This window comes from Cuculus canorus, chromosome 7 (genome assembly GCF_017976375.1).
Source record: "Cuculus canorus isolate bCucCan1 chromosome 7, bCucCan1.pri, whole genome shotgun sequence".
In the NCBI taxonomy this organism is placed as follows: Eukaryota; Metazoa; Chordata; class Aves; order Cuculiformes; family Cuculidae; genus Cuculus; species Cuculus canorus.
This window is the reverse complement of record NC_071407.1, coordinates 21,965,940-21,983,705: the sequence shown is the minus strand read 5'-3', so window position 1 is coordinate 21,983,705 and position 17,766 is coordinate 21,965,940. Positions and strand designations below refer to the sequence as shown.

General features: G+C 46.3%; 1 protein-coding gene across 2 annotated transcripts in view; it reads right to left on the bottom strand.

Annotated features, from left to right (window-relative positions):
• Nucleotides 1–15,513, bottom strand: part of ADK (adenosine kinase) — a 239,114-nt gene extending 223,601 nt beyond the window's left edge. The window contains exon 1 of one of the 2 annotated variants that reach the window (XM_054071726.1): nt 15,411–15,513. In XM_054071726.1, the coding sequence (XP_053927701.1) occupies nt 15,411–15,466 (56 nt within the window). In that variant the 5' untranslated portion in view covers nt 15,467–15,513. Of the gene's footprint in view, nt 1–5,905; nt 6,043–15,410 lie in introns of those variants that run through there. The other variant, XM_054071725.1, reaches the window with a different exon arrangement.
• Nucleotides 15,514–17,766: the final 2,253 nt, after the last annotated feature.

The window sequence follows — 17,766 nt, the reverse complement described above, 5'->3', positions numbered from 1 at the left end:
ATACCTCCGTGAAATGCTAAATTCTGAAGTGACAACATGAAGAAGTGGAAAACATGATTAATTGACATTGAGACACAGCAAACGACGCCTTCAGTATCCTATTTGTAGCTGTAGCTTTAACGATAGGCCTTCATAGCCAGTTACACTGTATGTGAAATGTGGAAGATGCTGCTTTGTGTAGACAGAGCAAGAAATCCAGATCACTCCTAACTGAGATAGGTAACATCTGCTTAGTAAAAATCTGTAAGACTCACTAAATACTTGTCTCAGCCTGAAAAAAAGCACTGGTTCTTCTAAACAGCATAACTGTGAGTTCTATCTACCTAGAACAAAAGGAGAGACAGATGACAGTTAAGAAGACACAAACATAAAGGGGACTGCAGTTGGAGCCCCAAGACAAGACATTCTCATCATTTTAAAAACCAAGTATGGCAGCAGTAGAGTTGCAGGACAACGAATTCTGCAAGCACTGAATGCAGATTTGTTCCAAACTGTATGCTCCTGTGCTTGATGTTGAACTGATTCTCACATGCTATGAAATTCTAAACATCAATAATTTTATACTCACACCTAAGAAAATTATGCCTATCATGGATAACTTCTAGATAAGACAGGTATTGGCACTGAAGTGTGCAGTATGCCAGAAAACAGCAGCTGTACTTCAAAATCCCTCTGAAATACAACAGAAATGTTGATGTTGCTACCTATGAAGAAGTTATCCTGTTCAACGGAAAAGCAAAACAGAAGCTACCGAACATGCAATAATCTGCAGGCTGCAGAACACACTGGTCAATGTACTTGAAGCAGCACAAGAACAACTTTGCACTGCTTTAACACCCACAAAAGATCTATCAAGCCAATAACGTGCACACAATCTCCTAACACATCAGAGAAGCAGGAGAAACTGGTACTTTCAGTGCCATTTAACTAAGGCAGCTTTTTACATCACATAAAACATGCCCTGTTCCACCCCCAAGCCTTCCTTTTCCCACAGTATTACAGACTCGTCCCCATCCAAGTATTCCAGAGGCTTTACATTAGGGTCCATCGGGGCTGGAAAGTTTTAAAAGTCAAGGGAGCTTATCCCTAGACAACTAAGTGCATGTTCAGAAACACTGCCCTGACGCTTCTGGGCACGCTCTCCCCAACTTCAGCACCGTTGTTTCTCACAGCCATGGGTAGGATAGCAGAACTTGACAGTGTTTCAAACACACCAAAGCGAGTGCACTGTTTGAGTTCTGTGAAGAATAGAGTGCACCAGTGATGTAACACATGTTGTTTTGCAAATAAACTAAATACTTAAGCTAATACATACTAAGAGCCAGCCTTGTGTTTCAATTAACATGTATTTTTACATTTTTGGGTGTTTCAGCAAGGATTCTGAATTAGTAAGTCTAAAAGTAGTAGAACTTCCATGCTTTAAACTAGATATTAACATTCCTTTCACAAAGAGGAGAAAAATCCATACATTCCACTTGTACTGAAGACTGCAGCTGTGTCATTCCTTAACTGACACTGCATTTGGTAAAACCACCTTTCTGGGCAAAACAGAGTCTGAACGACCTCTTTCTGAGTTGCAAATGTTAAACATTCAACAAAGTTAAGACACTTAAGATCATCACTGTGGTCAGCATTTTCTAATACACACTTTGTGAACCACAACCTGGAAAGTCCAGTGTTTCTGCTGTTACACTTGGCTGTGTAAATCCTTTGTGTGTTCAACCCAATTAACCCTGCTGTAGCCACATTTCAGTGCAATGGAAATCACCTTTCCCTTCTTGATGGGCTGCAAAGTGTCCACACTGCTACCCTATTGTGCTTCTTCATGGTACAAGACAAGGAATAGCAGTTACACAGCTACAGTTTGCTTCTCTGTAAAAATAATGAAAAAAAAAATCACATATACTCTGGGAAGCCACATACTGTAAAAGCATAAAATTAAACAGACTATTTAGGACCCTGGAGAATGCTAGATTTACAATTCTTCAGAGCAAGAAACTGAGGTATTAAGCTGCTACAACCTCACCAAGTTTAACACTTTCAGCCGTTTCAGTACGAACATTATTGGCCTTATGTTTGCTGTTCAGTCACACTGGACACCTGCACTGACTAAAATTTCACAGATTATTTGCAACCAAATAGATGTAAAACATAGCGAGGAAGCAGCAGGAGCTTCCTGAAATGTGTGATGTCACAACACATAGGTTATTTGGGAAATACTTCTCTGCAACAGCCGCAGAACAAACACGTTCTCCACCCCTCCTCAACTCTCACCAATCCCTTCTCTTGCACAGGAGCACTGGTATCTAACCTTTTCAGGAGGATGTTCCTACTTAACTCGATGAAGCAACTGCAAAATAACATTTGGCTCTGCTCCAAGAGCTACGTACTCCTTCACCTGCAAAAACTAAAGGCATATAATTGATCTTACACAGTCACTGTGTATATGCATACATGTGGAATACATGCATATGAAAAGCATATATACTTTTAAAACCCTAAGCCAAGAATACAATGTTAACACAAATCTAAAACTTGTCTGTACACAGAAATATGCTGTGCATCTCACAGGCAAAACTGGAGAACAACGGCAACTTACTTTACAGGAAGCTTGGATGCACATCACATTTGTATTCTACGCTTGACAATAGGTAATATATTTTATGAGTTTGTTATTTAACTTTGGAATAGATGAAAAGCGAGTAGTAATTATAAATTCAAGCAATATAATTGATTAAACATAAGTAAATCTTCACCTCCTAATTATGGCATTTTGTTTGGAGAATGCCAAGAAGGTTGATTTTTCGCAAATAGCCAGGTTTCACACCTTACCCTAATCATAAGTTGTAGAAGTAATGAAGTGAAACCAAACTGCCTGGAAACAAAAGAAATTCCAGCTAAACAAAAAACCCACCACACCAGTACTAATCTACCCCTTCAATCATTTTAAAAAGTCAACAGAATTAACCCTCACTGAACGATCTGGAAAGCTGGGTCCAACACCATGATTCTACACAACTAATGCTCTACTGTTGCAGGTTTTTTAACACCATAGTCCTGTTTCCAGCTGGCTGCTGAACATCAGCAGCACTGTATCCAACTACCACACAATATTGTTATCATCCCATGCTGCACCCACTTCACTGGAAGAGCAACGTCAAAATACCAGTGGAAAAATATTATTAGTTACTGGCACAAAGAGGGAGGAATATTTTGAGCCTTTGGATACTGGCATGTCTTGCTCAAAAAAAAAAAAAAAAAATCTCTCATTATTTCTTAAAAAATATTTCATATTTTTTTCTTGTTAATCGCTTCAAAAAATGTCTCATCTACATAATACTAAAGGAAATCAAGTTGAAAATTGCACCCTTCTATTGCTGTAACAGCCTCATACTGCTGTGCATATACTATTATTTATATTAAAGGCATACTACAACTATATACTATATATATTCTACATATATACTATATGTATATAGAGTATGCCTTTAATAAAATATTAAATTCTGATGCTAAGACCTTTTATAGTTGAAAAGCCTTAATAAAACATGACTGGGACATTTGGGTGTCTCAATGGCATGACAGCATACTGTATGCCTTGTCTCCCATTTACAGATGCAGTTTCATAAGATCTAAAATGTTAGTATTTCCATGGGGTTCGATTATACTCTTAAATTAAGGCCAAACAAGGCAGGTTCCAAGCCTACTCTCAGCATATCCATTTCAGTCACAAAGGAACACAGTTAAATCCCATACAAGATTTGAATCCAACAGAAGTAATTTATAATATAGTTAAAACAAAACAGCAATAGTACCAGACTCATAGTATTTGAACAGCCATAAGCTCTCGTCTAAGAACATCCTTCTCATCCTACTTACCTACACAATGTAAGTGAATATGACATTTACTGTTAACCAGAACTGACACTAAAAGTACCTTAGCACTATTATTCCATGAGTCCATGAGTCCAGACCATTTCCCTTGCATCCCTGCTCAGCAAATCACTGTATTGTACAGACCTTAAACACACAAGCAGCCTGTAGGACTGCGCAGATGCTTTCCTTCACAGAATGACTCAAGTTGGGAGGGACTCACAAGGATCATCGAGTCCGACTCCAGTCCCTGCATAGGACAACTCCAACATTCACACCGGGTGTCCAAGTACATTGTTCAAATGCTTCTGGAATATTGTCAGGCTCAGCACCGTGACTGCTTCCCTGGGGAGCTGTCCCAGTGCTCCACCACCCTCTGGGTGAAGAACCTTTCCCTAACGTCCAACGTAATCCTTCCCTGGCACATCTTCCTGCCATTCACCCAGTCCTATCACTGGTCACCAGAGAGAAGAGATCGGTGCCTACTCCTCCTCCTCCCTTGTGAGGAAGCAGTAAACTATTTGGCTGAGCTGTTACACATTTCTGTGACAACTCAGAGAAGTCCCTTCAGTGAAGATTTCACTCACCATGAAACTTTCATAGCCTTCTGCAGTGACACATACGGTGGCTTCAACCGACAAGCCAAGCCCAAAAGCCTTGGCCTTACATAAGCACAGCTGTCACAGAAAAACACTGTTCCCCGTGCACTCGGCTCCTCAAGCAGCCATGGAAACTCCACAGTGAGATCCTACTGCAATTTCAGAGTTACTGTTGGCCAGAAACAGAGTGAAACCAGATACATGGAGTTCTGAGGGTGGAGAGAAGAGATGGGAGAGCCACCTCCAATGATCATGGAAGTTGGGAGTCTGCAATTTCAGGTATTCCTTTAGCAATGGAAGGACTGATCAAAATAACTACATGACGAAGGTTACAGTTTCCCTTCAAATATCACCCTCTCTTATGATGAGGTGTTTTACGAAGCCAAACTGGTCATGTTAACTCTTTTCACTGAGAGCTAAGGATTTGCCGTTCTCTAATTAAACAGACACCACCGCAATCCCAGCTGACTATGGGGTTGGTATCGCCCCTGCTCTTCTTTATCTGGGGTTCACTAAGCACCAGATTCCAGTCACGGCACAGCGATGCCAGAGCCCCGTGATGCCTGCCTTCCCGCCTCCACGGGTGAGACCGGCCGCGGCAGAGCGATGCTGCCCAGGACCCGCTATCACGTCCGTGAGCCTGGCACGGGGTCCTCGCCTGAGCAGCAATGGTGGAGGCCCTGAAGATGGGGAGACCCCGGGGACCAGCATCACCTGGTGCTGCCACAAGCGCCCTGAGCCAGGAAAGTCCTTGTACCCACATGTCAGTGTCTGACGGGTTTGTGACCCTTTGCTCCTGCCCAGGGCTGGACTTCTGCAGCCTCCCCGCGGCGGAGCCCACCCACCTGTCCGCCGGGGGGGTGCACGGACACCAGGGGCTCGGCGGTACCCGAGGGGGGGCTCGGTCACCGGAGGGTGAGCACGGCTGCCCCGGGGCACGGCGTTACCAGAGGGTGCGCACGGGTACCCGAGCCCAGCTCGCCTCCCCACTGCCCCTACCCCCGGGACTCGGCTCCCCCAGGACAAGGCGGTACCCGAAGGGGGGGCTCAGCTCCCTACTGCCCCGGGGCTCGGCAGCACCCGAGCACGGGCACGGTCCCCACTGCCCCTTCCCCGCGGTACCCGAGGGTGGGCTCGGCTCCCCACCGCCCCATACCCCGGGGCTCAGTTCCCCCAGGACACGGCGGTACCCGAGAGTGGGCTCAGCTCCCTACTGCCGCTTGCCTCGGGGCTCAGTGGTACCGGCACGGGCACCGGAGGACGGGCACGGCTCCCCACCCGCCCCTTCTCCCGGAGCTCGGCGATACCCGAAGACGGGCACGGCTCCCCACCGCCCCTTTCCCCGGGGCTCGGCGGTACCCGAGCACGGGTACGGTTCCTCGCCACCCCTCGCGCCGGGGCTCGGCAGTACCCGCGGGTGGGCTCCGCGTTACCTGAGGGTGGGCATGGCTCCGCGGCGGAGCCCCGCTGAGCAGCACCAGCGCCGCCCTCTCCGCCCGCGACTGAAGCCACCAGCCACGGCTCCGCCGGCTCCGCCTCCGGCCATTGGCGGCGCGGCCGGCGGGGGCGGAGCCCCCGCGCGCTGGGCGTGGTCAGCGCCAGGTGGGCGGAGTCACCGTGGCGGGGGCGAGGCCAGCGCGGGGCGGGCGTGGCGTCCGCAGAGCCGTGGGGCGACCGCAGCGCAGGGTACCCCGCGCCCCGGTGCCGCCCGGCGCTCCCTGGGCGCCATCTTGGGCGCGGGCAGGCAGCACACGCCGCCCGCCCTCCCCTCCTTGCCCGAGCACCGGCGGTGCTTTAGCTAAAAGCGATATTTAATTGGGGTATGGGCGAGGTGCTGAGTTGTACCCGCACTAAAGATACCCCGCAGGGCATCGCTGCGCTCCAAGGGGACTCCAACCGTGTCCCCCAGTGCTCCATAGAGTCGTAGAACCACAGAATGATTAGGGTTGTAAGGGACCTCAAAGCCCACCCAGTTCCACCCCCTGCCACAGGCAGGGACACCTTGGAAATCAAATTCCAATTGAGACTGACCCATGTCTTCACGTGGCCTTTGGTGTAATCCCATGGCATTTCTCACAGCCTGTGTCCTATTTCCACAATTTTATGTTCCTGTATGGGAGAAGCTTGTCATGCTGTTTGCATCCTGTTAATTAGAATCACGGAATCAAGGAATGGGTTGGAAGGCAATTCAAAGCCCATCCAGTTCCACACCCTGCCACGGGGAAAGCTGAAGAGGGATTGTTCACAGGGGCAGGGAGTGACAGGATGAGGAGGGAATGGTTCTAAATCGGAAGGGGGAAGATTTAGATTAGACAATTGGAAAAAATCCTTCATGATGAGGGTGGTGAAGCATTGGAATAGGTTGCCCAGAAGCAGCTGTGGCTACACATCCCTGAAGGTGTTCAAGGCCAGGTTGGCTGGAGTAACCTGATCCAGTGGGAGGTTTTCCCTGCTCATGGCAGGGAGGTGGAGCTGGCTTTGAGGTCCCTTCCAACCCAAATCATTCTATGAAACAAGGGTACTTCACTGCCTGACCTGTTCCCTGTCTGCCTGGCGTTCCAGCAGAACCAACGTATCTGAAAGGAAAAACACCAGCAAAGCCAGGTTCCTGCTCTTGGCTCTTCTACTTGCTTGCTCTTCAGTTGGACGTCATAGCTACTGTGCAAATCTGGCGCTTATTTTGTTAACTTACCCACACCAGAAACACTGATTCATGACACTGATGTCAGAATGGGTTGTTTTTGCCAACAGTGAATCTCACATTGTTCTATTAGGTACTGCTGTGTCACCACTAATTACATATTTAAACTTCAAAACTTCTCAATCATGCGGTTTTACAGTCTTCGTTTCCCTTCCTCTCCATTTGCAAAATGGGAATATTGTACTCAGGAAAACTAAAGCCAAACTTTTCAACTGTCAGCTGATTTTTGGGTGTGTCAAGAGAGAAGATGCCAAAATTTGAGATGTTGGCGATGCTCATGGACCCATTGTGTCACTTGAAGGCAACTGGAATATTTATGTTCAATACCAGATGCAGGACAAATTTCCTAAATTCTCCAGACTGGAGACTCAAAATGAATCACCACCTCCAAAATTTTCATTACTGAAATGTGTCAGAAGCTTTGGAAAGACAAACCATTGGAGTGGGAAACACATCCATCCCCTCACTTTTGCAACACACGGTACAACAGGTCCCCAAATGCTGACAGAGGATTTTGAACTCTAATAAAATATAAATGCTATATTAGGATATAATGGCTGTATCATCTGATCCACATTGAACGATGGATTATTCCTAGTCTAACAATTTCAGTGACCAACAGCCAAACCTCTGTTTTGTAACTGAAAATGAGGGTGGGGGAATCCCATCACAGGTGACTATAATGAGTAACACCGCTTGGTCTTGTTGATCCTATAATTGTATTTTAAATAATACAGGAATTTTTTAAAAAATCAAGATGTATGTTCCTTGACAAATAATTGTTTGGCTTTAGCAAGCACATAGGGGTATATAAAGGAAAATAGATACAACACATAAGCATGATCTATCCTTAGAGGAATTTGCAACACAGAACTGCGTATCAGGCATATGAAGCTAAGAGTCCAAAAGAGGTATTATCAAATGTTTCTAACTTTTTACTAGTTCAGAAAGACAGTATCAAAAGGGTGGTTTTGATTGAACAGCCTTTCATGAACCAGCCTGGATGACACCTCAACAGCGTTTGTCAATGGCACTTTATAATCTTCCAGCTATTCCCCAGTGCCCAATCATCCCGCTTGTACCATCACATAGCCGCAAGTTCCACTGCTAGGGATGCCTTGGAGGCATCGTCTGCCAGGACGGGGTTTTGGGTCATTTGTGACAGAAATTCTAGACGTCCTGACACATAGGTGGAGCAACAGCAACCAGGGATCCCTGGAAAAATGGTCATTTATTGCTTCTAGTCATTCACAGATTAACTTAATGATATTTTTGCCACAAGTCTGACTCACAGTTGCAGCACATAGGTGCTACAGTGTGCTCAGCCTCCCTGACATCTTCCAAACTCATTCTGCTTGTGTGGTGCAACAGGCCTGTGCTTTCACATGTGTTTTGGCTTCAGAAACCCCTGAGAGAAATACAAAATTCATAGCTTTTGCATCTAAAAATATAGAATGCCTGATGGGATCTAGCCACAGTTTCTCTCCACTGTGTCTGTTGTTATACAGTGAAGAAGAGATCTTCACAACCATGTTAGTATGATGAACAATTACGCCTCAGGTGATTTCACTAAAACACTTCCTTTCAAGCTAGGTATGAATTAAAAGCAAACCGCACCTCAACCTGATATACAACAGGTCAGCAGGTGAGAACTTTGAAAACTGCACTTTATTGAAGGTATCCACAGAACTATATATTTGTAACTTGTATATCTGAGGTAGAGGCAATCTAGGCTTAGCCTTAGACTAATCTGTTACGTTTTACACCAGAAATATCTGGGATAAATCCTCCAGTTTATAATATATAAACAAAAAGTTCTCCATTAACCCCCCTATATCACTCCATTTCTTTAAAGTACAAAACTAAGGTGAATCTTAGATGAGCTGCTCGCTCTTCTATCTTTGCAAAACAGAAGGATGAGCTTTAAACAATAGCCTCAGCGGACATCATAAAACAGGACTAGCAAGCAGAAAGTCCACAAATTCTCTTTCAATCACAGCTTTTTGCAGAGCTTGCAGGGATTTTCCACTAGAACAGTGGTTGTTTTGAAAACTTTTCTACAGAGACTATTTCGTATTTTGCAACATCAAATGAGATGCATTTTTATATTGTACAGAGCTGGAAACAAAGTATTAAAAAGGGGGTTGTTATTTTAAAATTCCATAGCATAATCCCATTTCTCTTAATGTATCTTCACAAACCACACAGCTACAAGAGCAAAAAAAAAAATCTACAAATCTGCTAAGACTCTATCCTACTGCAGACAGCTAAGCCTTTTTTCTATCTGACTCTAGTCAAACAGCCTAGCCCTTGGGACAGTTCCAACTGCTTCGTAGCACTAAAAATCCTTTCATGGTAAATGAAATCCCCAGGTAGCATAAAGCCAGCACGTAGCTTTACGTTACCATATCCTTCAAGCGTGGAACAGCTTTGACTGTGGTCAAACAGTCATTATAGAAATGATTACAGTTCAAAATGGAAAAAAAAAAACCTTTCCCTTCACCAAATTCTGAGTAATACCCAAAGACTTCTCTCGTCCACACAAAAAAGCTTTTGATATTTATTAAATATCTTAGCATGTAAATTGCAATTATTCAAGAAGCAATTTATGTAAATAGAGAGTGAACAGCACAGAGAAAACCGTGTTCACATATCTGCAAGTTCAGTTTACTTTTTCCAAGAAGATAAGGCTTGTCAACACATTGCTAGCAAACAGTAATTAATGACTTTTAGATAGCAACCCATTCCCCCGCTTCTGAAACTGGTTTTGTGAAACACTTGTGTACCGTGCCTGTGTAAGCGACTACTCAAATCCAATAGCACAACCTTGGATTACAAGCCAGAGTCTTGCTCCAAACATTTCCACATCAAATACACCTCAGCAGTATCAGAGTAAGCCAAGGCCTGGATCTGCAGAAAATGCATTTCACGTGACCACATCAACACCATATTCAACTACTCCTACATTCACTCAAGTTTCCTCTCTGGGCGTCTTCCTTGCCTGTTTGTAAAATAATATCAGTAGATCCAATTAGATGAGTAACTCTACACAAGCTGTATCATCAGCTGAAAAAGAAGGAATTTCCCATCTTGGAAGAATTCACGGGAACAACATGATTCCTGATGCAGCAGGCACATCTGCCATGGCTTCCCTCCCACTGGGGACCAAGCAGCTCTGGGGACATGACTGCTCCTGTCCCCACTGCAGGGAGGCAGCGCACACAGCAAGAGCACACTTTTCTGCAGGAGATGAGTAAAGCCTCTTACGTCCAACAATCACTGTTGTCAGGGGGACTGCTCTGCCAGATGGGCTGCAGGTAACAGCAGGAACAAAGGAGCAAGAGACACCAGCCATGCTCACAGTCCAGAGCAGAAAGGGCCTTCCATGACCTCCTCTTTCCTCGGGTTACACACTTTAATTAGGAAGAAATGTTTTCCTTTGAGGGTGGGGAGGCCCTGGTTGCCCAGAGATGCCTGGAGGTGTTCAAGGCCAGGTTGGATGGGGCTTGGAGCAACCCGATCCAGTGGAAGGTATCCCCACCCATGGCAGGAAGGTGGAACTGGGTGGGCTTTAAGATCACTTCCAATCCAAACCATTCTATGATTCCATGATTCTAATTAAAAGGATGCGAACACCATGACAAGCTTCTCCAACAAGAACATAAAACTGTGGAAACAGGATACATTGTGAGGAATCCCACGGGATTACACCAAAGGCCAGGTGAAGACATGGGTCAATCTGAACAGGAATTTGAGTTACATATCCAAACAATGGAATCGAGAGTGCAAACTGTAAGAGCAAGAGATTTTGCATATTGCAAGTCACTTTGGTTTTAGACATATTTCTGTTAACACATCTTTGAAGGGAAGGTTGCTGCCGCTATGTCCTAAACAAAGAAAAATTAGCAAAGCCTGTTGCCAGCACCTTCAGAACTACTTGTTTGTATGCTTTCTGTAGGGGTTTAAGTACCAACCTGAAGGTAAAGTCCATTGGTTTTATCCTTCTGGGAGCAAACACAGTGAGGTTTTAGAGCCTCAGATTTGACTTTGTACTGAGAGACCGTTAAGAGTACTGGCATGGAAAAAGCTACCCCTATGTGCAGGTATGAAAAACTGGAAAGTGAGAAAAGTTTAAGCCACAGAGACAAAAACTGAAATGAATACAAATGTGGAGAAAGGTGAAACTGAAGAGAAAAAAAAAGGCAGAGATAATAAAAGAGGAAGAAAAATGATTTACCAAATTCTGACTGAAAGCTTTGTCACAGCTAATTTAAAATATTCAGAATCTTCTTTCATTTGTAGAGAGCTGATGAAGGAGTAAGCTAAATTAAAAGCCAACTTATTAAGAAAATTAAAAATGCATGAAATTAGCAATGTTTTTTACAATCCCCAGTAGCGAGCTGTCCAAAATCCATTGTCACAGCAATGACAAAGGGCTACTTTTGATACCCACAGGGTGTTGGATAATTTATTCTGAAGAGGAGATGTCTAATAGTTACAGAAGCAGCTGAATATTTTATTTTGTACTTTTGGTACAAAGTGTTTGTCAAATCAATACTGACATTGTCCCAACATTCACATCAGGACTATTCCATCAATCCCACAGCTGCAGGACGGCCAGAAGGCCCCAGCACAGTAGAGGAGACCTCACAGCCCAGGATTTCACAAGGTTGTTCAGATTTTTTCTGCACGCAAGCATATTTTTATACAGACACGTATGTATAAGTGCAAACATTTACACAGAGAAAGTCCAAACTCTTTCGTAACTGGACCAGTCTGTAACAGAAGCCTGACTGCAGTTTTCAGACTTCCAAGACAAAACCAAACCAAACATAAAGACATAAATCCTTAGCAATTCTCCTTTGAAGTAACGCCTCATGATGGTTCTAGTAAGTTGACACTACAATCGGTGACAAGCCGTTTGCAGTTTTGCAAGCCTATTTTCTGTTCAAACAGCACAGTTTACACACACAATGATATTTTATTTCACACAGTAGAGACGCGGTCAGAAGCCTGAAACAACACGGCAGACATTAATGGCCCTGTCTAAAGCCCGCTGGTGTTAGCAAGGATTTGCACTCATCAATATCGACAATGCAAAGCCTGCCACCCTGCAGATTAATGTCAGCACAACACATTGTCAAGCTGGAAACATTGGTTTGGGTCTTGGGCTTTGTGTCCTGCTCACTGGATGGCAGAAGCTGCCCATCCAATATTGCTTTCAAACAACTTCAGCTGAAGCCAGTCAGCTTTGCCTACCTCATGAGAGAGAGCAATATCTGTTTGCCTTGGCCTGCAAGGATCAGAAGAGACTTAAAAAAAGTATGAATGAAACCCTCCTGATGCTGCTTTGAAACAGAAAATGATAAAAAAAATAACAGGGAGGGAAAGGTTTGTTATTGTTGACACACTGCAGCTTATACTACAGAGTGTAATTTAACTTTTTGATGTCATTTTTACATTAAAATAGTTTTTGTGGTAGCCACAGGAAAGATTCAGGTTCATAGGATAATACATAAGGTACAAGCACATCCTTGTCAAGTCCATTAGACATGGTCCTCTAACAGGGCTGGAGCGTCTCAGCCCTAAATGTTGAGATCAAGGAATTCTCTAATTTTTGATATAACAAACATGAAGTTAACATCTCCCAGAATTTTCAATTAAATGTTCACTTCTTTTCTAATCTATAGGCTGTTTCTATTGCTCCTGAGCAAACAGAGCAGTGCTTTGCTGCAACTACACCTGGTTACAAATACAACGAAGTCAAGGAATCCCTACCATTCTGGTATTTTCTGTACTAGCTTTCAACACAGGACAAAGTCTCAGAGAAGCGCTTAGCCAAACGCATTCACGCCCCTCCATCCCAACGAGCACAGAGGTCTGCCAAACACAGTCCAACCACCACAGCCACTCCACAAGTCCAGCCTGTGGCCCACAACACACATTAACTTCACTCGATCACCAGCTGATTACAGCATTTCTCCTGTTATGAAACAACTGGAGTCCAGTTCACACTATATATTAAAATAACTTCAAACAGAATTAGAGTACACAGGTTCAAACAATGTGCCCCATGTTTTATCCATCGTGCCTCATAGAAGTATTATTTTCAGTTTAATCAGTTGGTATCAGAGCACATCACTGTGGCCTTTCATTCCATTCTAAACATCCTTTACGTTTTTAACTCAGTACTTCAATAACGTCCTCAAATTTTTCAATTTTTGTTGAAGCAGGTAAAACACACTTTCCTTTAACAAGCTTTATAAACAGAAACACTGCAATTCCATTTCTTGCCTCCTTTAGCTTTACGGCCCATGGGAATAACTGTTCTTTTCTAATTACAACCTTACACTGCCACCTGCCATTTATTTGCTTTCAGAGCTCAGTTACATTTTTCCTCTTCTACTCTCTGCAGCTGAGCTTGTCAACTATAATTAGACATGAAAAGTCACCCAGCTGCCAAAGGAGCAAGTACTCTGACTTTGACAATTTTAATAGGATTAGTTCTTTCCGTAAAGACATCAGTACCAAAAGTGACTGTTCTCATTCTGGTACTAATGTTCATCTCTTCTATGCTATATTTGAGCAAGTTATTAGTTATTGCCAAGGTAATTTTCATAGAATCAGCCAATGGTTTGGATTGGAAGGAACCTCAAAGCCCATCCAGTTCCACCTTCCTGCCATGGGCAGGGACACCTTCCGCTGGATCAGGTTGCTCCAAGCCCCATCCAACTTGGCCTTGAACACCTTCAGGGATGGGGCAGCCACAACTTCTCTGGCAACCTAGGCCAGTGCCTCTCCACCCTCACAGGAAAACATTTCTTCCTAAGATTTCATCTCAGTCTCCCCTCTTTCAGCTTAAAACCATTCCCCCTCATCCTACCCCTGCAGTCTCTGATAAAGACCCCCTGCCCAGCTTTCCTGGAGCCCCTTTCAGTACTGGAAGCTGCTCTAGGGTCTACCCAGAGCCTTCTCCAGGCTAAACAACCCCAACTGTCTCAGCCTGTCCTCATATGGGAGGTGCTTCAGCCCTCAGACCATCTCTGTGGACTCCTCTGGACTTGCTTCAACAGATTTTGAAGCCTTTCAAGCCTCATGTCATTAATCCTCTTCACACAGTGAATACTCAGAAGGAGATCCGCTATCTTACAGTTACGTTCATGTGAATAATCCTGAGAAAACAAATCAGAAACTGCACCAACCGAAGGGCTGCTGCACCGCTCTGGGTGCTCATGGCGATCGTGATTCCTGCACAAAAACCTCACGTTTCTCTGCTGTGACATCTGATAACATTTAAATGGGTTGCTTCATCCGTCCCCAGAGGATCCTGGGGTTCAGATGCCTCTGCACTTCCCAATCCTGGCCCCAGAGCAGAGCAAGGGCTCCACGCTCCTGGGCACAGGTACCAGTGCATGGCAGCAACAGTGCAGTGGGACGGGGATAGCGACAGTTATAGGGATGGGGGACAGGACACATCTGGGGATGGGGATGGGGATGGGGACTAGGACGCAGATGGGTACAGGGATGGGGAACAGGGAACAGGGATAGGGAATTGGGATGGGAGACAGCAACAGGGACGGGGGTCAGGATAATAGCGATAGGTGACAGAGCTAGGGATTGGGATAGGGATGGAAATAGGGGATGGGATAGGGAACTGGATAGAGATAGGGGATGGGGATCGAGACAGAGAAGGAATGGGTATGGTAACAGGGGACATGGATAGGGAACTGGGAGAGGGGACAGCAAAGGGGATGGGGGACATGGATGGAGTTGGGGAACAGGGATAGGGAATTGGGACGGGGGACAGCAACGGTGATAGGGATGGGGATGGGGATGGGGATGGGGATTGGGATGAGGATAGGGGACAGGAATGGGGATTGAGACAGAGACAGAATAGGAATGGGAGCAGCGGACAGGGGGCAGCAACGGGGACGGGGGACAGAGACGCGGATGGGGACAGAGATGGGGGACGGGGAACACGGGTAGGGAATTGGGATGAGAGACAGGAACAGGGATGGGGGTCAGGATAGGGATAGGGGACGGGAATAGGGATTGGGAGAAGGCTGGAACGGGAACGGAGATGTGGATGGGGACAGGGACGGGTCGGGGGCGGCCGCGGCGGCTGCACGTGCCCCGGGGCAGGCGGCGCGGTCCCGCCCGGAGCCCCCGCACCGTCCCCCGCTCCGCCCGGCAGCCTCCGTCGCGGGCTCCGAGCCGGAGGGGAGCCGCGCCTTTACCTCAGCGGCTTCTGCTCTAGCTTCAGCTTCTTGGCTTGCGGCTCCCCCGCTGCCATCTTCGCGCTGCGCCCCGAGCGCTGCCCCGCGCCGCCCGCCCCGCCCCATCGCCCCGCCCCATCGCCCCGCCCCGAACGGGCGCCGGCACCGCCACCGGGGCGGGGCCACGGGGGAGGGAGGGGCGGGGGGGGAGGCGGGGGAGGGAAGAAGGAGGGGGAGAAGGAGGAGAATGGGCAAGGGAAGGAAGGGGGAGAGGGAAGGGCAAAGGCAAAGGAGATGGAAGCATGGAAAGGGGAGGTTATGGAGGGGTGAGAGAAGGGAAGTAGGAGATGTGGGTGAGGGGAACGGTGATGTTACAAGTAGTAGTTACTATTACAAAAATTGGAGTATTTATGTAAGCTAGACTAAAGTTTCATCAAAATAATTTTATTTTTTTTACTATTAGAGAGAGTGTCCCTCTGAGAGCATGGTTTGAGTTTGGGTTTTTTTCAAACTGTTTTCCCAGACATTGTTCATTCTTTGGAGATGATAATGTCTTGTGTTCGGTATGATCTGTGCTGAACAGATGTATCTTCTAGTTTGCAGCCTTTCCCTGTCTCAGGCAGAGCTGGAACCAGCTCCAAATTAGCAAGAGCTTTGGCTGTTGTGAAGTTCATAATAGTATTTAAATGAGTCCTTGGAAAGTAATAGAATATCCATAAAACTTCTAGGAGAATCATAAAATCATAAAATCCCTAGGTTGGAAAACACCTTTGAGATCAAGTCCAATCATTCAAGTGCCAACTACTACATCATATCCCTAAGCACCTTACCTACCTGTCTTTTAAATACCTCCAGGGATGGTGACTCAACCACCTCCCTTGGCAGCCTCTGCCAGTGCCTGAGACCATTTCAGTGAAGAAATTCTTCCTAATGTCCAATCTGAACCTCCCCTGGAGCCACTTGAGGCCCTTCCCTCTCATCCTATCACCTGTCACTTGGGAGAAGACACCAACACCCACCTCCCTGCAACCTGCTTTCAGGCAGTTGTAGACAGAGATAAGGTCTTCCCCTCAGCCTCCTCTTCTCTAAACAGCCCCAGGGGCCTCAGCTGCTCCTGGTTCTCCAGACCCTTCACCGGCTTTATTGCTCTTCTCTGGACATACTCCAGGACCTCAATGTCTTTCTTGTAATGAAGGGCCCAAAACCGAACCTAGGGTTCCAGGTGAAGCTTCACCAGTGCTGAGTACAGGGTCACAATCCCTTCCCGGCTCCTGCTGGCCACACCATGGCTGATCCAAGCCAGGATGCTACTGGCATTCTTGGCCGCCTGTCCAGGCCAAGGGAGCCCATTTATACATGTGTGTGAGCAGGGAATCCACTCTGTCCCAGTTCTTGCCTAGCTGCACACGATCGATGGAGATCACTGCACTGTGTAGCACAGGCCTGCTTGCTTGCTAAAACTCCAAACTGACTCTTAAAAGAGCATGAAGGCATTGAATGCACCCTTAGAAAGTTTGCAGATGACACTAAGCTGGGAGGAAGTGTTGATCTGCTGGAGGGTAAAGAGTCTCTGCAAAGGGATCTGGACAGGCTGGACTGATGGGCTGAGACTAATGGCATGAGGTTCAACAAGGCCAAGTGTCGGGTCCTGCACTTGGGGCACAACAACTCTGTGCAGTGCTACAGACTGGAGGAAGTCTGTCTAGAAAGCCACCTGGAGGAGAAGGACCTGGGAGTGTTGGTTGACAGCTGACCGAACACGAGCCAGCAATGTGTCCAGGTTGCCAAGAAGGCCAATGGCATCTTGGCTTGTATCAGAAACGGTGTGACCAGCAGGTCCAGGGAGGTTATTCTCCCTCTGTACTCAGCACTGGTGAGACCGCACCTTGAGTACTGTGTTCAGTTCTGGGCCACTCACCACAAGAAGGATGTTAAGGCTCTGGAGCGTGTCCAGAGAAGAGCAATGAAGCTGGTGAGGGGGCTGGAGAACAAGTCTTATGAGGAGCCGCTGAGAGATCTGGGGGTGTTTAACCTGGAGGAGGCTGAGGGGAGACCTTATTGCTCTCTACAGCTACCTGAAAGGAGGTTGTAGAGAGGAGGGTGCTGGTGTCATCTCCCAAGTGACAGGGGATGGGACAAGGGGAAATGGCCTCAAGCTCCACCAGGGGAGGGTCAGGCTGGAAAAAAATTCTGGAAAAAAGTTTTCACAGAAAGAGTCATCGGGCACTGGCAGAGGCTGCCCAGGGAGGGGGTGGAGTCACCATCCCTGGAAGTATTTAAAAGACGAGTAGACGAGGTGCTCAGGGACATGGTTTAGTGGCAGATAGGAATGGTTGGATTCGATGATCCAGGAAGTCTTTTCCACCCTGGTGATTCT